Source organism: Vombatus ursinus, unplaced genomic scaffold, assembly GCF_900497805.2.
Source record: "Vombatus ursinus unplaced genomic scaffold, bare-nosed wombat genome assembly UNPS02008961.1, whole genome shotgun sequence".
Taxonomy (NCBI): domain Eukaryota; kingdom Metazoa; phylum Chordata; class Mammalia; order Diprotodontia; family Vombatidae; genus Vombatus; species Vombatus ursinus.
The window spans coordinates 4,164,102-4,186,957 of record NW_020948739.1 but is presented as its reverse complement, the minus strand read 5'-3'; the positions used below and the strand labels follow the sequence as shown (position 1 = coordinate 4,186,957).

The following is a 22,856-nucleotide window of genomic DNA, read 5'->3' as shown; positions in this document are numbered from 1 at the left end:
TGAGTGAAAATGAGGAGCCCAGGATGACACTGAAGTTTCAAACTTGGCTAACTGGGAAGGATGATGGTATGCCTAATGGAAACAGAAAAGCTTGAGAGAGGTGTATTTTTGGAGGAAAAGATAAGTTCAGTTTTGGTCTGTGTTGATTTTGAGGAACTTAGGATGCATCCAGTTGGAAATGTATCATAGCATTTGATGGAGTGGGCCTGGGGCTCAGGAGAGAGATTATGGGAGGCGTCTTCATAGAGATAATTGAACCCCTGGATGCTGGCAAAGTTGTGAGACACCGTAGAGAGAAGAGGAATAAGAAGTAGCTGTGTTGTAGAAGAAAGACTCCTAGCTTTCGAGTCTCAGGGCCTTGGATTCTGAATCTGCTGCTAGTTATCTGTGAGAACATGGCTGATTCTCATTACCTTTCTGAACCTCAACTTTCTCGATGATAAAATGATGATAACAACATTGTATCACTTCACGGTGTTGTTGGGAAGATCAAATCACATATTGGGAAGCACTTAAAACTTTTTGAAGTGTTTTTATTGTACTATAGTTGTTACACAAAGTTTCATAATAGACACAGTAGCAGATAAAGGACTTTAAAATACGGTCCTTAACCTCCAACAGATGACAGTTTATTTTAGGTCATTAAAAACATGGCTAACAATTTATATGTCAAGGGTCATTGTATCTTAAATTATTCAGTTCTTTTTTGAATTAGTAATGACCGCTGGTATGTTTCTGAAAGTTGCATATGGGCTTTCAGTAAATGTATAGTGTTATGAAGCATGTATATTACAATTACGTGGTGGACTTTATTCTAGTCTTCTGTCTTTGGTGCCCTCTTGTGGCTTTTCTGATGAACTTACTGTAGCCAAAAAAAAAAAGTTTTATAAAGCTTCAAAAATATTTTGTTTTCTTTGTAGGCATCTTTATCTTTGTAAATCCTTTGACATACTTTTGGTTGTGAAAGAAAGAAAGTAAATTAGTGGTTAAGATTGTTTTTGCTTTTTAATTCATTCTGTTGTGCATCAGTTCTGTGCAATGAGGATGTAAAATAATCTGTTTGGAAAAACTCTTAAAATAATGCCATGAACTTGTTCAGTCTTGCATATGGATTCTTTGAAGTATTGCCGATACCCCTTGTCACATTTTTAGGCTTGATTCACTGATGAACAAGTCCTTCGTGACTGTTTTTCTGATTCTGAAAGCTTTGATGCAACTTTAAAGCATGCCTATGAATCTGCAGAAGTTATAATCCAAGACTGGTTTGTGTTTGTTAAAGGCAGGTATGGCAAAGTCAGCAGTAAAATGGAAGGACCACCTACTTACTGAAATAGGACCAAAGTTCATTCTTTGTACAAATTCCCAGATACTTCAAACCTTAGTAAAAATTTCAACTGGTGACCTAATAGTGTATATTTGTTCCTTTATCAGTCTATCCAGAACGCAAACAAGTTGGTCCTCTGATCATTTGAGGTAGTATATTTCTGATACTGGCTGATCTGCTTTGTTAAAATATTTTATAGAATATGATGCTTAGGAGGGTAGGATTTCTCATTTGATCCTTATGACCCATTCAGCCTTAAACAGAAAAAAATAAAAACAAAACACATCAACCCAAGGCTCAACTTCTTGTATATACATACAGTCATTGAGAGAAAATAAAATTAAAACTTGTGGAACATTTAATGTTACCTCTTACCAATAATGGAAAAACAAATTGAAATATTTGAATAATTAGATTTATTCTGTGGTTATTTATTATGCAGGAAAAGCTATGCCATTCTACTATAGTGAGCCATAGAGTTGTACCATGATAGCCTATTGGTATCATGTCATTCAATAAACACGCATTGATGAAACACTTGCTCTGTGCCTACCACCATATTATTTTGGGGGATTCAAAGACAAAAGTGAAACAATTTCTGTCCTTGAGGAGAGTACAGTCCACCTGGGGGAGATGACATGTTTAAGTATATATATTAAAAAAAAAAAACAGTATAAGGAGATTTGGGAGAGAAGGCACTAGCTACTGAGTGGATTAGGAAAGGCTTTAGAAGGAAAGTGGTGCTTGAATTAAGCCCTGAAGAAAACCAGATATTTTGAGAGATGGAGGTAATAAGGGATTGAATTTCTGGCTACTGTAAAGAATAGATGTGGGAAATGGAGTGCCTTGTAAGAAGAATGTTAAGAAGGCCAGTTTGGTTGGACTGTAGTATGTGGGAAAGGGAGTAATGTCCAATAAGATACATTAGGGCCAGGTTGTAAAGAGATTTAAAGAGCAAACAAGGGAGTTTATAGTTGATTCTGAAAGTAATAGGGAATCAATGGGATTTGTTGAATAGGGGAGTTAAGAGGTCAAACTTGCCCTTTAAGAAAATCAATTTGATAACTGTGTGGGGAATTGATTGAAATGGGGAGAGACTTGAGGCAAGCAGACCAATTGAAAGGCTATTACAGTATTCCAGATGAGACATGATGAGGACTAAACTAGGGTAGTAGGCTATATGAGTGGAGAGAAAAAGAGACAGGTATAAGGAATATTGGGGTGGTAGAAACAATAAAATTTGGCAACTGATTGGATACATGTAGTGAATGAGAGTGAAGAGATTAGGATAATGAATTACAAAACTATTTGCCTGGAAATGTGATGGTGCCCTTGACAAAAATATAGAAACTTGGAAGAGAAATGGGTTTCCTGGTAAAGATAATTAATTCACTTTTGTATATACTGAATTTGAGGTGTCTGAGCACCTAACTTGAAGTGTCTATTAGTCAGTTTTATTGCCAGTCAAGAGAGAGACATATAATAGTTTCTTGATAAATACTCCACAAATAACACTTCTTGATAAATAAAACTTTGTGATAAATATTCATTACCACAATCAAAAGTCCCCTCCCCTCCCTCCTTTCCTTCCTTTCTTCCTTTCCTTCTTTCTTGGCACTGGGGCAAGGAGAGGTATACTCACCAACATCAGAACTTCATTACCCTGCAGAGATGTAGGTGATGATAGTCCTTTACTGTCCACAGTCTATCACCTATAAACAGCCTATTTATTGCCATCACCTCATCCTTATACTCCCCATTATATGGCACAAGTTGGGTTTTTGTTTTCTCTTGGGGTAAAGGAAAAAAATCCATACAAATGAGTGATAGGATGCAGACACAAATATAAGCAGTACTCTACTCAAACTCATATTCTTTTACAAACTTCTCATCATTGTTAATTGTATAGTATTCTCACCATTTTGGTCTTTCCCTTTTCCTCCACTTTCTTCCCCAAGCCCCCTATCCAGTTTAGTCAGTCACCAAGTTCTTCCATGGTGTTTTTCAGATTATGCTCTTCTCTGTTTCCATAGTAACTGATATTGTCCAGGTCCTCATCACCTCACATCTGGATTGCTGCAACAGCTTCCTGGCTGGTCTCCTGTCTTGAGTCTCTCTCCATTCCAGATTCCCTCCTACTCTAGTTAATACTGCACACAGCTGTGAAGATAGACTTACTCAAATACTATTTTCTTTATATCAGCACTCCCTGTTTCTCTCTCCCTCCACCCCAACTCAAGAACCCGAAGTAGCTGTCCACTGCCTAGTAGATCCCATCTAAACTTCCTTGACTGTTGTTTTAGATCTTTGATAAATTGTGTCCTAACCCATACTTACTCAAACTTACCTTACATTTCTCTAAACAGGATATACTTAACTTTATGACATTTTTCTTTCTGGAGAATTCTCCTGCTTCCTCTGTTACTATTTTTATCTTTCACGACCCAGTTAAAACTTTTTTTTTTTTTGGTCTGGACCTATGGTTTCATCTGCATTGGGAGTATGTGGTGAGAGGACTCTTTCTACCAATGCAGATCAGTAACTGTCCTGTAATTCATAGTATTAGAGATTACATTGAGGCACTGAGAAGTTACGTCATTTGCTCACAGTCACTTAGCCAGTATTTGTACAGCCTTGTATCCAAGTCATCCTTACTTTGAGGCCTCCTCAGTCTACTCTGCTGTGTTCTACTGTGCTGTAGTCTCAGTTAAAATTTACCTCTTCCAAAAACCTTTCCCTTATGACTCTGATACCTTAATATGAATTGTTTTAACAGTTGTACATAATTTAAAACTACATTCTCATGTACTTGCTTATGTTCTTTAATTGTCTCAGTTGTATTTTTTGTTTCCCTGACTAAATTGTGACTCCTCAAGGACAGGGACTATGTTTTCTACTTTTTATTATAACACTTGCAGCTTCTCACATAGTACTGTGAAAACTTTAGTTGTTTGATATGTATTTGATAATGATCCAATGATGATAATAATAAAGTATATTGATGTAGTAATTTATAGGCTCAATGAAGAAGACCACTTCATTTAATCCTCACAACAAACTTGTCAGGTCACCAGTATAAGTACTGTCAGCTACATTTTATAAATGAGGATTAAAGAGGTTAAAAGGATATGTTCACTGTCACATAGCTAATATATGGTTAAGTGGGACTCTGACCCTTGGGCACATTCCACATCATCTATTGTTAATGCAACTGGACCTATATATATTCACAAGAGATGTTCATTGATACCTGTGTTTAAATATAGGTAGTCATACAAATACACAAATGTGTATACTTGTACAACTAACAGGTATCTCTATTGAGAACATTATGCATAAAGCAATTCACAGATGTTCACAAATCCATTTTAATCTATAAAGGCATACACTAAGATGCTTATACACATTGTACACATTGATACCTCAAGGGTACTTGGAGAGTTAGGCAAGTGTACATGGCTTGCTCAATAGATAGAGAAAGATAGGAGAAAATTGAGTCTGGGTAGAAAAATGAATACTATAGGTAGATTAAACAGATGGAATGAGCAGGAACAGAAGAAGCTTCTCAACACTTTTGCAGGGTACCAGTTTAAACTCTTTTTCATTACTTTTAACTTTTCTCTTAAGAAAATTTTTTGAAATTCATTATTTTTGTTGATTTTTTGACCCCCGTTGAATTTAGAATATATACTTTGCCCCTCCCTTAACCACTGAGACTTCCCTACTAAAAAATAAATAAATAAGAAAAAGGGGGAGAAAAGCATTTAAGCGAAACCAACCATCACAGTGACTGTTACTTGATAGAATAGGAGTATTCCATAGTTTGCAATGAAGGAAAGTAGGTATAATTTCTTTACTCTTTTATAGGAGCAAACCTAGTCATTATGATTAGAGCATTTCACTTTGGTCTTATTGTGCTTCCCATGTTCTTTTTGTTTCACAAATGGCACAAATGTTATGTAGCATAAAAGCTATCTAGCTATATCTCCACTGTGATGTTTGAATTTATTTAAAATCAATCCAAAGCCTATTTTAATGGTAAAAAGTCCTTTAAAGCATATGTTTTGAAAATATAAAGAAACTTAATGCAAAGGACACCCTGATTATCCTTCAAATTGCTACAATCTCAATGTGACTTAAGAAAGGGATAGGATTTCCTAATAATGTTTTCAAATATTTTTATTCCGTGTGGATTTTATGATTCATAAGCTGGATTATCATCAGTTCTCTGTTTTGCATTCCTGGCACATTACTACCACTTATTGAAAATGCTATTGTATCCCTTACTGGAATTAGCTGTCTTTTACAGTGGTGAAGCATCTGCTTAGCAGATCTCATTCTATAAAGTATCAACATGTTTTCATCTTTTGAGAAGGAAAAAAAAAAGGATGGTCTATATACAAATGAGGCATGACTTTGAATAAAATATTACAAAATGCCATAACTTGTATGACAAAGGTATCAACGTGTCAAATTCAGATCAGAATTTAATTCTGAAATAATAATAATTTCAAAATTATTAGCTTTAATATAAAATATGCTAGGGAAAACATTTCATATATACTAACAGATTGTTAAACTTTGAGATGGAAATGGTTTTTTTAACTCAATAATAATTTTTTGCAGGTATAGCATTTTGAGGTTTCTAAGAATTTTCCTCCTTAACAATTTTTTTAAGACAGTGAAAATATTTCTAATTATAATGGAGGTAAACAAAAATCGTTTCCAATAAAATCTGGATCAGCTTTTCCCCTGGCTGGCTGCGTGGAGCCCACATGATGCCCAGAGTCACAGTGAAGGATGTGAACTAGAAGGAGTTCATCCAGGCCCTGGCCACCTTTTTGAAAAAGTCAGGGAAACTGAAAGTCCCTGAATGGGTGGACACAGTCGAGCTGACCAGACATAAGGAGCTGGCGCTCTACGACGAGAACTGGTTCTACACCCAGGCCACCTCCACGGCCCGAAACCTGTACCTCCAAGGCGGTGCTGGCGTGGGATCCATGACCAAGATCTATGGTGGGCACCAGTGCAATGGGGTCATGCCCACTCACTTCAGCAGAGGCTCCAAGAGTGTGTCCAAAGGGTCCTGCAAGCCCTGGAAGGCCTCACGGTGGTGGAGAAGGACCAGGATTGGGGCTGGAAGCTGACACCTCAGGGACAGAGAGACCTGGACAGAATTGCCAGACAGGTGGCAGCTGCCAACAAGAAACATTAGGACAAACCACACCAGATTCATTAATAAATTGCCTTGTTCATTAAAAAAAATCAGGATAGAAACAAGGATGTCTATTGTTGCCACTTCGATTTGATATCAAACTATAAATGCTGGCTATAACAGTAAGATTAGAAAAAGAAACTTAGGGAAAAGCCATAGGTAAAGAATTAAAAGTATTACTTTTTTGCAAAGGATAAGATGGTATACTTAAGGAACTCTAAAGGGTTAACTAAACATCATTGGAATGGCAACTTAAGTAAACTTATAGTATATAAAATGAAATCCACACAAATCATCAGCATCACTATGTTATACTATAAAAATCCAGAGGAAATGATAGAGAAATTTAAAATAACTAAAGAATGTATAAAACACTTGAGAGGCTGCCTACCAAGATGCACACAAGAGTTACATAAATGCAGCTATATACCACTACTTACAGAAATACAAACCTAAATAATTTCAAAAGTATTAATTGTTTATGAGTAGGATGAGTCAATATAATAAAAATGATAGTACTGTCTCACTTAATTTACTTATTCAGTACTATACAAATCAAAATATCAAAAGACAGAATAATAAAATAATAATGGAAAAATAATGAAATTTATATTACAACAAAAAAAGTCAAGAATCTCAAGGGAAAGAATGAAAGAAAGTAGGAACAAAGTGGACCCAGCAGTACTACAATTCAAACTATACTACAAAGCAGTAATTCTCAAAACAATTTAGTACTGGTTAAAAAATAGATCAGTCAGTGGAACAGATTAGACACACAACACAAAAGCAAAAAAAAATATCTCATGCTCTAGTATTATATAAACACAAAAACCTCAGCTACTGGGATAAGACCCACTGTTTGACAAAAACAGTTGGGAAGATTGGATAGCAGTATACAAAAAATTAGACTTAGACCAACATTTCAGCCCTTATACCAAGATGATCTGACCTAGATATGTGACCTAGATACAAAAGACAACACCTTAAACAAATGAGAATAACATGGAAAAATTACCTATGTGATTTATGAATAGAAGAAAAGTTTAACAAAACAGGATAGAAAATAAAAATAGATAATTTTGATTACATGAAATTAAAAAGTTTTTACATTAAGAAATGCAATAAAGCTAAAATTAAAAGGAAAATAACTGGCAAAAAATCTTTGTAATAAGTTTCTCTGATAAAAGGCTTATTTCTAAGATACATAATAAACTGATTCAAATTTATAAGGCAAAGAGTCATTCCCCACTCCATGAATGATTAAAGAATATGAATGGGAAATTCATATTTATAATAGTTTGAAGGGAAGTGTGGAATCAGGGGGACTAATTCAATAGCTATTACAGTAATTCAGATATGAAAGCATAAGGGACTGCAGTGGAGGTAGAAATGGAGATAAAGAGGTGACTGGATATGGGGATGAATGTCAAGTTTTTGAATCAGACCTGGAGCATGTTAGTGTCATTGGCAAAGAACAATATTTGATTTGTGGATAAGATCATGGCTCACTTTTGAACATACTGAGTTTAAGATGAAGGTTAAACATTTTAAATGCACCTATATACTAAGCAATTAAAGGTATAGGGCTAGAACCCAGGTGAGAGGGCTTGACTGAAAATGGGAATTGGGGAGTTGTGTGCGAAGATAAGAATTGAAAATGTCAAAGCATGTGAATTGACTAGAGGAGATGGTTCAGTGAAAGATTAGAGAACTTAGATCTTTCAGCCTTGGTAAATACCCATACTTAGGTGAAAAGAGGGAGAAGAGTTGGGTGTGAGGAGGACAACAATTGTGCAGTTAGTTTATGGAAAATGGAGTTGCAGAGATGACTGACCTTTCTTAGATTATGTATTGTAATTTCCTAAACCTAGTACAGGATTGATTCTGTCGGTCTGTCAACATTTGAAAGCTAATTGTTGGATGGTGGGATCTATAATTCTATAGAAGTTCTATTTGTTGTAGCAAAGAACTAGAAACAAAGGCCATGCCCCTAAATTGGGAAATGGCTAAACAAATTGTGTTATAGACATATAATCAAATATCATTGTTCCATAAGAAATGATAGTTTGTAAGAAACCTGGGAAGACTTGTGTGAACTTAGACAAAGTGAAGTTTTTTCTTTTTTAAGGACTGGGGAGATTTAGTCATGTCTTTAAGGCATCACATAGGGAGAGATTGAGGATTAAAGAGGGGGAATGATAAAGGGGGCAATCTATTGCAGAAGATTGAGAGGGGATGGGATATATAAAAAGGGATAGACTTTGGTGAAGAGAAGAACTGTCTCTTTATCAGAGCCTAGGAAAAAGGAGGAAATGATTTGGGGAATTATGTCAAAGAGTTGTGAGATAAAGATGTATGGAAGAGGAAACTTTTGGCAAAAGGCCTTTTTTCTATAAGGTATGGCATGACTAATTGCTGAGAAAGGGGGAGAGGTGGTGCTGTAGGAGGCTTGAGGAGAAAAACAAAGGTTCTGGAGCTAATGTGGAGAGTAAAAAAGAGAAATCAACTAGAGAGGAGGCAACTTGTGGTACAGTGGATAGAATGCAGAGCCTGGAGTCAGGAAGACTCATCTTCTTGAGTTCAAATCTGACCTCAGATACTTACTAGCCATGTGACCCTAGGTAAGTCACTTAACCCTGCTTGCCTCCATTTCTTCATCTGTAAAATGTGATGAAGAAGGAAATGGCAAACCATCATCTTTCCCAAGAAAACTCCAAATTGTCTCACAAAGAGTCAGACATGACTGAAAAACAATTGAACAACACAAAAGAATTACTTTGCTATAGTGATAGTTCAGTTGAGATTATATAGTATAAATTTGTAGTAGGTTTAGTCAGCATTGTTGCATGACTTTCTCCAACTCCACTCAGCAGCTTGTAGGAGGTATATAGTGGAAGTAATATAGGACTGAAGATTGGCAAGAAATAAATGATGATAGAATAGGGTGCAAAGAATTTGAAAGCAGAGGGTAGTACAGAGTTAGTTGAATAAGGGGTCAAGATTGATTCAAGTCACGTGAGAATTAAGAATAGGTTTGGGAGAAATAAGACACAGAGGTAGAATGATTATATTGGATAAAGAAATTTCAGAGTTTTTGATCATGAAAGTGGAGTACTTATGGGGCATAGATGAAAGGGATGACCATCCTTGTGTGTAGCTGAGGTGGGGTGGAAAAGTAGCTCAAGATAATTGAACAGATTGAAGGAATGGGAGATTATTTGAAGGATCATCAGCATGTACGTTGAAGTCCCTTGATATGTTTACAGGAGTTGAGATGAAGAGGGAGACTGTGACCCAGGCACTGAACTTACTGAGAAAAGAAGGGAAGATCACAGTGGAAGGGCTGCAGGGCTGCAAAAAGACAGGTACACTATTGTGTATTGGTGGAGCTATTAATTTATCTAGCCATTCTAGGATAAAAAAAAGTTAGAACTATGCATACTCTTTGACTTAGCAATTCCAATACTAGGCCTATATCTCAAAAAGATCAAAGATGGAGAAAAAGCTCCCATAGGTATAAAAATATTTATAGAAGTTATATATGTTGTAGCAAAGAACTGGAAACAAAGGACATGCCCCCAAATTGGGAAATGGGTAAACAAATTGTGTCATAGATATATAATCAAATATCATTGTTCCATAAGAAATGATAGTTTGTAAGAAACCTGGGAAGACTTGTGTGAACTTAGACAAAGTAAAGTGAACAAAACCCAGAGAACAATGTATAGGATAACAACAGCATTGTAAAGAGACAACTTGAAAAGACCTAAGAACTCTGATCTGTGTAATGACCAACAACAATTCCAGAGGACCAATGATGAAACATGTTACCTATTACTTAATGGAAGAAGTAATAGACTCAAGATGCAGGGTAAGACATACATTTTCAGATGTAGCCAATATGGGAATTTGCTTTTCTTGTCTATGAATATTTGTTCCAAGGCTTTTGTTTTCCTTTAATTGGTGGGTAGAGGTGGGAGGTAAAGTTGGATTGGGGTTGCCCTCCCCCCCAAAAAAGAGGATCATGGAATATAGAAGAGAACAAACGAAAGACCAGAAGGAATCAAAAATAAGCAGGCCAGGTTTGAAAGTTATGTGTTTAAATTTATTATTTAGTTTTTTAAAAGTAAACTGTACATTGTGGAGACTGATGATTACTTATTCAGCTCTCTCTTTCTCTTCTATTATACTCATTGAAATGCTCATTTTATGTAATTTTCATTGGGTTCAGCATAAAAAAATTAAATTAATATCAGAGTTTCAGAGAAACCTGCAACACCTTTTGAAATATCCAGAATTCTGGTCAACGCAGTGACCACCACAACTTACAAAGACTAATGAAGGGAGCTATCCACATTCTGACTAGTAATGGTCTCAAATTCAAAAGATATACTTTCAGATATGACCACTGTGTGGATTGGTTTTGTGTAATTATGTGTTATGAGATTTTGCTTTTTTCTTGCTCTCTTTTTGGTTTGGTTGGGATTGGGAGAAAGGGTTGGTAATAATGTTGGGGACGGGGAACTGAAGGAGTCATTGAAACATTTAAAAGAAAATGCACGAAAGAAAACCATGGAATTTTAGAAGGAAACAAACAGGATAGATTTGAAAATAACATTGAATTTATTATACACCTTAAAAAAGCAATCTCTACATAATAGAGATTTGCAGACCCAGATACAGTCATCACTTTTGGGGAGTTTTATTGTGTATATGGAAATATTAATGTTTTTCCTGGAATATTTAAATAAAAAAATATACATATATATATACACATATATGTATTTAGGCAGTTGGGGTTAAGTGACTTGCCCAGGGTCACACAGCTAGTAAGCGTCAAGTGTTTGGTCTGAGGCCGAATTTGAACTCAGGTCCTCCTGACTTCAGGGCTGGTGCTCTATCCATTGCACCACCTAGCTACCCCAAAAATATTTTTTCAATTACATGTAAAAACAATTTTAAAAATTCATTTTTATAAATTTCTCATTCTAAATTCTCTCCCTCCTTCCATTACCCTCTCATTGAGAAAGCAAGCAATTCGATATAGATTATATATGTGTTGTTATACAAAACTTATTTTCATATGAATAAAAGAAAACAGACCTCCCCCCCCCCAAAAAAAGTAAAAAAGAAAAAGAAAGTTTTAAAAAGTATGCTTTGATCTGCACTCAGTCTCCATCAGTTCCTTCTCTGGAAGTAGATAGCATTTTTCATCACAAGTCCTTCAGAATTTCTTAGATCATTGTATTTCTGAGAATAGCTAAGTCATTCACAGTTGATTAAAGTACAGTATTGTTACTGTGTACAATGTTCTCCTGGTTGTGCTCACTTCATTTTGCATCAGTTCATGTAAGTCTTTCCAGGTTTTTCTGAAAGCATTCTGCTCATCATTCCTTATAGCATGATAGTATCCATCACAATCATATACCACAACTTGCTCAACCATTCCCCAGTTGATGGGCATCTCCTCAATTTCCAATTCTTTGCCAATACAAAAAGAGCTGCCATAAATATTTTTGTATGTGTAGATCATTTTCCTTTAAAAATTTTTTTTTTATCTCTTTGGAATACAGACCTAGTAGTGATATTAATGGGTCAGAGGGTATGCACAGTTTTACAGCCCTTTGGGCCTAATGCCAAACTAGTTCACTACTCCACCAACAGTGCATTAGTGTCCCAATTTTCCCCTATGCCCTCCAACATTTGTCATTTCCCTTTTCTGTCATATTAGCCAATATGATAGGTTTGGGTACCTCAGAGTTGTTGTAATTTTCACTTCTTTAATCTATAACGATATGAAACATTTTTTCATATGACTACAGAAAGCTTTGATTTCTTTATCTGAAAATTGTCTGTGCATATTCTTTGACCATTTATCAATTGAGAAATGACTTATATTCATATAAATTTGATTCCATTCTCTGTATATTTGAGAAATGAGACCTTTCTCAGATAAACTTGCTATAATTTTTTCCTGCTTTCTTTCTAATCTTGTCTGTGTTGGTTTTGTTTGTGCAAAACCCTTTTAATTTAATGTAATCAGAATTATCCATTTATATCTCATGATGCTCTCTATCTCTTGTTTGGCTATAAATCCTTCACTTTTCCATAGATCTTATAGGTAAATATTCCATGCTCCCCTGGTTTACTTAAGGTATCGTCATTTATTTTTAAATTGTGTACCGATTTTGACCTTTTCTTGGTATACTGTGATAGATGTTGGTCTTTACCTAGTTTCTGCCAAACTGTTTTTCAGTTTTCCCACTAGTTTTTGTCATAGTGATCTCTTATCCCAAAAGCTTGGATCTTTGGATTTGTCAAACACTAGATTACTATGGTCATTTACTATTGTATATTGTGTACCTAATGTATTCCACTGTTACTTAGTCAATATCAAATTGTTTTGATGATTACCATTTTGTATTACAGTTTGATATCTGTTATGACTAAGCTACCTTTCTCTACATTTTTTTATTAATTCCCTTGATATTCTTGACCTTGTATTCTTCCAGATAAATTTTGTTATTATATTTTTGAGCTTTATAAAATAATTATGGTAGTTTGATTGGTATAACACTAAATAAGTAAATTATTTTAGGTAAAATTGTCATTTTTATTATATTGGCTTGGCTTACCCAGGATCAATTAATATTTTTTTAACTTACTCCATATCCTTTATTGAAAATAACTAGTAGGAATATGCTGCAAAGAAGTGCATTTTTTTAAATAATAAAACTCAGGCTTTAATTCTATAGATCAAAACAGCAAGGGGAATCCATGTCACAATATCATAGATTTAGTTTTAAGGGCCCTGAAAAGTCATCCAGTCTAATCCACTCATTGTCCATATGAGAAAAATAAGCACAAGAAAGGAAATTGACTTGATCCAGGTCACACTTTGTAAGTGACAGAGCTCAAAAAGGTAGCTTCCAGTCCCCTCCAGTAGGCACGTATACAAATATCTATAATGCAAAATAATGAATACATATATAAAAGGTAGATAATGTTCTATTATGAATTCAACTTGAGTTATTAAAGTACAAAAGTAAACAGGGACTTTATGAAAACAATTATATAGGATAATTTTGTGATTTATAAAACATGCAGTTTTGATGGAAAAGCTTTATGCTTATAAGGAAAACATTTTTACTTACTTAAAAAAACAAATAAAAAGCAAAACTTTGCATTATTTTCTCAAGTATTTCCTTTTTTAAATTTTTAAATTTTTAATTTTTTTCCTTTTGTTAATCACTTCCATACGCTTTTGAGTTTAAAATTTTTCTCCCCCTTCCTCCCCACTACCCTCCCCCCCCACTACCCTCCCCAAGACGGCACACAATCTGATATAGGCTATACATTTACATTCATATTAAACATATTTTCACATTAGTGATGTTGTAAGTAAAAATTAAAACCAATTGGAGGGACCATCAGAAAGAGGAAACAAAACTCAACAGAAGAGAAAAAAAATAGCAATTCAACTTCCATAGTTCTTTCTTTGGGTGTGGATAGCATTTTCCATTACAAGGCCTCTGGAGTAATATTTTTCTAATTCTTTAGATTTGGCTTTATTTGTGTGAAAAGTGTTTTGTATTTGTGTTCACATAGTTCTCTTTGTATCTCTTACTGCAGGACTTTTTTGGTAATATGTAGAAATGCTGATGATTTATGTGAATTTATTTCATATCCTGTAACTTTACTAAAGTTGTTAATTATTTCAAGTAGTTTTTTAGTTGATTCTCTAGAATTCTCTAAGTATACCATCATATCATTTACAAAGAGTAAGTTTTGTTTCTTTGTTGCCTATTCAATTACTTTTTCTTCTGTTATTGCTATAACAAGCAATTCTATCATTGCTTTACCCCCTGCTCTTATTGAGAAGGCAAATTAATTTCTTTTAAGTATTGACTGATTTGATCTTCTTGCTGTCCAAGGGGATTTTCAGAAGTGTTCTTCAGCACCACAATTTGAAAACATTGATTCCACAGCCCTCAACTTTACTTATAGTCCAGCTCTCATAGCAGTACATTGCTACTGGAAAAACCATAGCTTTGACTACATGGGTCTTTGTTGGCAAGGTGATATCTCTGCTTTTTAGTATGCTGTCCAGATTTATCATAGCTTTCATTCCAAAAATCAATTGTCTTTTAATTTTGTGGCTACAGTCACCATCTACAGTGATCTTTGAGCCCAAGAATTTAAAATCTGACCCTCCTTCAATTTCTTCACCCTCTGTTTGCCAGGGATTGATGGGATCAGTTGCCAAGATCTTTTTTTTTTTTTATGTTAAGCTTTAAGCCAGTTTTTATACTCTTTCCTCTTTCAAGCATCATCAAAAGGCTTCTTAAGTCCACTTTACTTTTCTGCTGTTGCAGTTGTGTACATATCTGAAATTGTGGATATTTTTCCCAGCATCTCCCAGTATTTATCTACTTAGATAGTACTTATAATTTTGAGGAAAGTTCCATTTATTCCTATGCTTTCTTTTTTAATAGCTGCTTGGAGTATTTTCTCCTTCACCCAGGAACTCTGGAATTTGGCTGTAATATTCTTGGGAGTTTTATTTTGGAATCTTCTTCAGGAGGTGATTGGTGGATTCTTTTAATTTCTGTTTTCCCTCTGGTTCTAGGATATCAGGGCAGTTTTCCTTGATAACTTTTTTTTTTTGCTTTTTCTTTCTTTTTTTTTTTTTTTTGCTTTTTTGGTGAGGCAGTCAGGGTTAAGTGATTTGCCCAGGGTCACACAGCTACTAAGTGTCAAGTGTCTGAGGTCAGATTTGGAGTCAGGTCCTCTGACTCCTAGGTCAGTGCTCTATCCACTGCGCCGCCTAGCTGTCCCTCCTTGATAACTTCTTGAACTATAATGTCTAGACTCTTCTTTTGATTGTGGCTTTCAGGTAGTCCAATAATTCTTAAATTATCTCTCCTGGGTCTGTTTTCCAGGTCAGTTGTTTTTCCAATGAGATATTTCACATTTTTTCTATTTTTTCATTCTTTTTATTTTATTTTATTGTTTCTTGGTGTCTTGTGGAATCATTCACTTCCACTTGCCCAATTCTAATTTTTAAGGAATTATTTTCTTCATTGAGCTTTTGTACCTATTTTCTGTTTGGCCAGTTCTACTTTTTTTTAGTTCTTTTCTTCATTGAATTTTTGTACATCTTTTTTTCTACTTGGCCAATTTTGCTTTTTAATGAGTTTGCCTCTTCAATGGATTTTTTTTTGCCTCTTTTACCATTTGGCCTATTCTGTTTTTTAAGGTATTGTTTTCTTGTGTCTCTTTACCAAGCTGTTGACTCTTTTTTCATGATTTTTTTGTATTACTCTCATTTTCCCGCAATTTTTCCTCTACCTCTCTTATTTGACTTTTTGGTCCTTAGACCTATTCACGTTTTTCTTTGTGGTTTGCCTGCAGCTACTTTGATTTCATTGTCTTCTTTTGAGTTTGTGTTTTGATCTTCCCTGTCACTATAATGACTTTCTATAGTCAGGTGTTGTTATTGTTTACTCATGTTCCCATCCTATTTCTTGACTTTTAACTTTATGTTTAAGTTGAGCTCTGCTCCTGAGGTGAAAGGGGTACTGTCCCAAGCACTAGGTCTTTCTTGTTGTTGCTCTCAGAGCTAGTTCTGGGGATCTGTAAGTTTTCAGTTCTTCTAAGATGATATGATCTGAGGAGAGTTGTGGTCACTGTTCTTCTGGCTTGTGCTATGTGAGTAATCACAGGCGTTCATTTCTACCCTGGGACTATGACCTGGAACCAGATATGGGCAGTGAACAGAGTCCTGCTCCCAGTGTTATCAAAGGGTCCCCTGTAATCTCCTTCTGACTAGTTGTCCAGTTCCTTTACTGTCTGTGGAGAGAGAGCTCTGGAAGCCACTACTGCTTCAATTCAGTCAATCCCCAGGCCTGTTGCTAGTTTGCAGAGGTGTGACCTGTGCTAGACTGCACTCCACTTATACCCCAGTGAGATAGACCTTTTCTTCTAGCCTTCTAAGGTTTCTTGGGATGGAAAATTGGTTCGCCCTGACCCTTTGTTGGTTCTGCTGCTTCAGAATTGGTTTTGAGGCATTATTTTAAATTTGTTTGGAAGGGAATTGGGGAGAGCCCAGGCAAGTCCCTGCCTTTACTCTGCCATCTTGGCTATGCCCCCCCATTCCCAGTTCTTCTCTTTGCATTTGTCAAGTGCTGAATTTAAAAAAAAAAAAATTTAAAAAGAGAAAGGAAGGTCAGTATTGTCCTGGGCTTTGGTTGATAATAGCCAATAGACTTGAATAAAGTATTAAATTTGGATAAAGTGAACCAGAAGCAGTAGCTGAGTGATGACAGTAGAATGAAAGTCTCAAATTTCAGTAGGAACATGGAGTATTTTGATTTTATTTCCAGAATGGGTGAATGAGGAGCTTTGGAAGAAAGTATAGCAAGTGCTAGAAAGGAAAACCTGAAATTGAGTGTCATCTGAGAGGGAGCCAGACCTTAGAGCCAGAAGAAGAAAAGAACATGGGAGGAAAAAATCTGAAATGAAGGAAACTCATTAATTATAGAGCAAGAGTTTCAAAGGGCATGATGAAAGTGGTGGACAGATGTGGCATGGAACATTGTAGGAGGTGATGTTGTTAGAGTGGGGAGCTAGCCATGAGGTAGTTCGGGATGAAAGAGTAGACAGTAGAAGTTTCACCAAATAACATTCCTTGATTATATTATAAATTAGTTGAACTTTCAAATAATCTTAGAGCATGAAGGATCCTCAGAAGGTCAATAAAGTCAAAGATCACTAGACTGTATTTTGCAGTCTTTATTCTCTTCCCTTTTTATTGTTTTGTGTTTTTGTTATCCATTTAAAAAAAACACTCAATAATCATTTATTAAGTACTTTCTATATTTCAAGCAGTGTGTTCAGTATTGGAGACACAAATATAAAAATGAGACATTCTTTGCCCTAAAGTAGCTCTCATTTTCCATATGAGTCACTGTAAGTATCCCATATAAAAATCATCCAACTAATCTTAGTAAAACTTATGTTGTTGGTATTGTTCAATTTATTTTTATCTTCTTAATAATGTTATACTAATAACACTGAACAGAAAATCCATAACTCTTAGAAATTGCATCCTTCTCAGTGTTCTGGATATAGATATTAAGTTTTGATTTTCAGTGTTTATTTGCAGGAAGAAGATGAATTGGATTCTCATACCATGGTGAAGACTGGTTTGGAAAGTGTGGGCACCATGAGGGCTATCAACACAATGAGTGAAGGGGCTCAGACCATGATTGAACACAATACCACCATATTAGAATCTGACTTGGGAACCATGGTCATAAACAGTGAAGATGAAGAAGAAGTAGATGGAACTATGAAAAGTATGTCCTTTTCCCCCTTTGAATCTTACTTTCTTATCCTGGAGAGCATTGTCTTTTAGAAATTATCATCTTAAGGGAGTGTCATGTAATTTTAGGAAAAGATGTACAAAAAAATTGTTCTTTGTGATCCAAAACAAACGCAAGAACCAACCATAATATAAAGTTAAATAGGCTACCACAGTATAATGTGGTACAGTATGAAAAATCAAGGAAAGAAGGGAATTTTCCTTCCTATTCTACTTCTTATTAAGAGCAACTGGACCAAAAGGGAGGGAAAATCAGTGTTTAGTTGTTGAGAATTTTTAAAAAAGAAAATATTAAAAATGTTACATTTGACTGCTTTTTAAAATTAACAATATAGTACATCAAATTCTGAGGAATAAAGGGAAAGGAGACAAAGGCAGCTAGACAAAGATAACAGCAACAAAGGGAAGGATACACACACACATACACAGAAGAGGTCAAGTGACGCAAAAAGAACTTTTGTGAAATAAAGTTTCCATTTTGTTCCTGATTCTTGTTTCTAAATTAGCACTGTGGAATTTTTGCTAGCACAGACATAAACAGTGATACACTTCCCCTTTTAAAAATGGCTAAATTCCCATTTAAATTAACTTTAGGGGCTTAGAGTTTCACTAACTGTGCTTTTAGCATATAACAAATTCTCATCCCAAAACCAAGCAAATATTTTCAGTGAGAATCTTTTTTGTAAAATAATAAATTTTCTATTTGAGTAATAGAATGTGTAGTACCATATTCTATCTATGTGGATTTTGGAAAAATAAATTTACCTTGGCTGATAGAAGCTTAGCCACAAAGAAATACCAAGTCTGCAATTCAATTACAATGAAATATCATAGGCCACATTTCTGAGGAGTAAAAATTCTGATATGAATTACTCTATAAAATTTACTGAATTGCCATCTAGTTTCTCCATTTCAGCCATAGAATGCACAGTACTGCTACATCTAGAGTTATAACAGAGAGAGAGAGAGAGAGAGAGAGAGAGAAAGGGAAAGCGCACACCTTTTTTGAAACTCTGTATCTGATAGAACAATCAACTCTAACATTTATATGTAATCCTCTCTCTTTTTCTCTGGCACACGTGTGTACGCGTGCATACACACACACACATACACACACACACACCGACACACACACACACACACACACACTCCCCAATGCACATATACACACACTCACAGAATGAGATTTCCAACCCCACCACCACTTTCTGATCTTTGTAGACAGCTTTGTGTCTCTTCTCTGCCTTCCTTTCTAGTAGGAAATAGATGCTGACTATTGGACAACTCTTTGAACACTTCACCTTAACACCTTACTACTGAAGCCTATACCTAGTCCCTGGCCTACTTCCCAGGCATTTAAGGTACAAATCTCTGGCTGCCAGTCTATTCTTTGGACACGTGTTGCTATCCTATCTTCTAAAGGACATATCCTTGTTCTTTGGCTTTTATTTACTGTGTTCCATGGAGGAGTAATCTTAACTGATTCTCTATGTCTGTTATCCTTTTATCAGCTAACTTGACCCACCTGTTCTCCTGGTGAGCAGGAAATGTGTGACTCACCTTGTACTCATGAATTTAAACCTTTATTAATGCAGAACACTGCATAATGGAAAGATACTCCTTCAGTAACATTCAGGAAGAAGGAAAAGGAGACTGACTGTGAAGTAACTGTGGATTAGGAAGGGGAAGGATCACAGAGCTGCAGAATTCTAGAGCTGGAAGTCATCTCAGTAGCCATCTAGTATAACCCATACATTTAAGGAATCCCTAATATAACAAATCCAGCAAGTGATTGTCCAGACTAAGCTTGAATTAAGTGGCCCTGCCACTACTTGAGGTGGCCCATTCCACTTTTGAACAGACCTGATAGTTAGAATATTTTTTATAACATCAAAAGCCTAAATTTGCCTCTTTGCAACTTCCACTTATTGCTCCTGTTTTGCCCCAGGACCAAACAGAACAAGTCTAATCCTTCTTGTAATAGCCTTTCAGATATTTGAAGATGGCTGTCATTTTCTTTCTTAGTATTATTTTCTTCAAGTTAAACATATTCAGTTCCTTCAACTCTTTCTCATATGAAATGAACTCAAAGCCTTTCACCATCCTAGTTGCCCCTTGGGTACTCTGCAGCTCATCAATATCATTCTTTTTTTTTTCTCCTAGTATAATCCTCTCTCACCCCTTAATTTTATTCTCCAGATATGACCCCTTCATTTTTGACTCACCTTGTACCCTCTATCTATCTATCTATCTATCTATCTATCTATCTATCTGTCTGTCTGTCTATCTATCTATATCTATATATACGTACATACAATTTTTTCCCCTGCAACTACCCTAATACTGACAAAGGTCTCATGAGTTACAAATATCATCTTTCCATGCAAGAATGTAAACAGTTCAACCGTAATAAGTCTCTTATGATTTTCTCTTTCTTGTTTACCTCTTCATGTTCCCACTTGAGTCTTGTATTTGAAAATCAGATTTTCTATTCAGCTCTGGTCTTTTCATCAACAATGCTTGAAAGTCCTCTATTTCACTGAATGACCACTTTTTTCCCTGCAGGATTATACTCAGTTTTGCTGGGTAGGTGATTCTTGGTTGTAATCCTATCTCCTTTGCCCTCCGGAATATTATATTCCATGCCCTGTGGTCCCTTAATGTAGAAGCTGCTAAATCTTGTGTTATCCTGATTGTGTTTCCACAATACTTGAATTGTTTCTTTCTGGCTGCTTATAATATTTTCTCCTTGACCTGGGAACCCTGGAATTTGGCTACAATATTCCTTAGAGTTTTCCTTTGGGAATCTCAGGAGGAGATTGGTGGATTCTTTCAATTTCTATTTTGCTCTCTGGTTTTCAAATATCAGGGCAGTTTTCCTGGATAATTTCTTGAAAGATGATGTCTAGGCTCTTTTTTTGACCATGGCTTTCAGATAGTCCAATAATTTTTAAATTGTCTCTCCTGGATCTATTTTCCAGGTCAGTTGTTTTTCCAATGAGATATTTCACATTGTTTTCTAATTTTTCATTCTTTTGGATTTGTTTTACACTGTCTTGATTTCTCATAAAGTCACTAGCTTCCAATTGCTCTAGTCTAATTTTTAAGGAAGTATTTTCTTCAGTAAGCTTTTGGACTTGCTTTTCCATTTGTCCAATTTTGCTTTTTAGGACATTCTTCTCCTCATTGGCTTTTTGGACCTCTTTTGCCATTTGGGTTAGGCTATTTTTTAAGGTGTTATTTTCTTCAGTATTTTTTGTGGGTCTCCTTTAGCAAGCTGTTGACTTGTTTTTCATGATTTTCTTGCAAAACTCTCAGTTTTTCCTCTACTTCTCTTACTTGCTTCTCAAAATCCCTTTTGAGCTCTTCCAAGGCCTGGGACTGATTCATATTCTTCTTGGAAACTTTGGATGTAGGAGCTTTGGCTTCGTTGTCTTCTTCTGGTTGTATGTTTTGATCTTCTTTATCACCAAAGTAAGATAATATAGTCTGACTCTTTTTGCGCTGTTTACTCATGATCCCAGCCAATTACTTGAGTTTTAAACTGTTAAGGTAAAAGTCTGCTTCTGTTGTGGAGAATGTACTGTCCCAAGCTTCGGAGATTTGTTCAGCTGTTTTCAGAGATACTTCTAGGGATCTGAAAATTTTCACTTCTTCCAAGGTGCTGTGATAAGGGGTGAGGTGTTTCCTCTCCACCACCACAAAAAGCTTTACCACACCAGCATTCCTCCTCACCCCAGTACTGCCCCTCAGAGCTGTGACCCAGATCCAAGCACTAGTAAAGCAAGAGATTCCTGCCTCAGCACTGGCAAAGAGATCCCTGCAATCCCCCTTTGATCAGCCCCTTGATTCCCCTTCAGTCTGTGGGCCGGAAGCTCAGGAAACAGCCGCGGCCCCAGGGGTGGCTGAGACCTAGCTCCTTCTCTCACTGCAGTCACAAACTTTTCCCACTGACCTTCTAAGTTGTCTTTAGAGTTCTTGGGTTGAGAAGTCTGGAAACTGCCACAGCTGTCCGTGATTCAGTCCTCTGAAGCCTGCTCCAGGTTTTCTAAGGCCTGCGCGCCCATGCTGAACTGCGCTCCTCTCCCGACCCGGCGCGATATACCTTTCCGATCAACCATCCAGGCTGTCTTTGGCTGGAAATTTGTTTCACTCTGTCTTTTTGAGGGTTCTGCTGCTTTAGAATTTATTTAGAGCCATTTTTTATGGGAGAGCTCAAGCAAGTCACTGCTTTCCCTCTGCCATCTTGGCTCCGCCCCCCTATCAATATCATTCTTAAATCCAAGTGCCCAGGACTAAACACAGTACTAGAGATTAGGTCTGACAAATGAAGAGAGGGCTTATCACTTTAGTCATTCTGAAAGCTATGCAACCTAAGATCATATTAATTTTTTGGCAGCTACATTATACCGTTGATAAACTTTTAGTCTACTAAAATGCCTATCTCTTTTTTTATTTAACAACTGTTGTTTTGCATTTTTTACTTGTGAAGTTGATTTTCTTGTACCCTGGTGTAAGACTTTACATTTATCTCTATTCAATTTCATCTTAATAGATTCAAGAAAAAGAGGTAGCCTGTCAAGATCCTTTTAGATCCTGATTCTGTCATCTAGTATATTTGCTATTCCTCCTAGGTTTGTATCATCTTCAAATTTGATGAATATACAACCTCTGGTTTACTCCAAATCATTGATCAAAATGGACAGCACCAAGCATAGATCCTGGGATACACTACTCTTTGGATCCTGCCATCCAAACCGAACAGTTCTGAATCTTTCTTATTGTATTATCATGCAATCTATTTCTTTTTATTATTGCCACAAAAAAAATATTATACTCCATCAGAGCCTTGCCAGAATCTAGGTAAACTATAACAACAATGTGTATTGATCCTGTAAAAAAGGAAGTGTGGCAAGGAAGTCATGACCTGT

General features: G+C 35.9%; 1 protein-coding gene and 1 pseudogene across 2 annotated transcripts in view; both read left to right on the top strand.

The window, feature by feature from the left end:
- Positions 1–22,856, top strand: part of STK3 (serine/threonine kinase 3) — a 447,757-nt gene that overhangs the window by 308,390 nt on the left and 116,511 nt on the right. For both annotated transcript variants that reach the window (XM_027850026.1, XM_027850025.1), the window contains one exon: positions 17,707–17,899. In XM_027850026.1, coding sequence (XP_027705827.1) covers positions 17,707–17,899 — 193 coding nt within the window. The remainder of the gene's footprint in view (positions 1–17,706; positions 17,900–22,856) is intronic.
- LOC114034360 lies at positions 6,103–6,571 on the top strand (annotated as a pseudogene).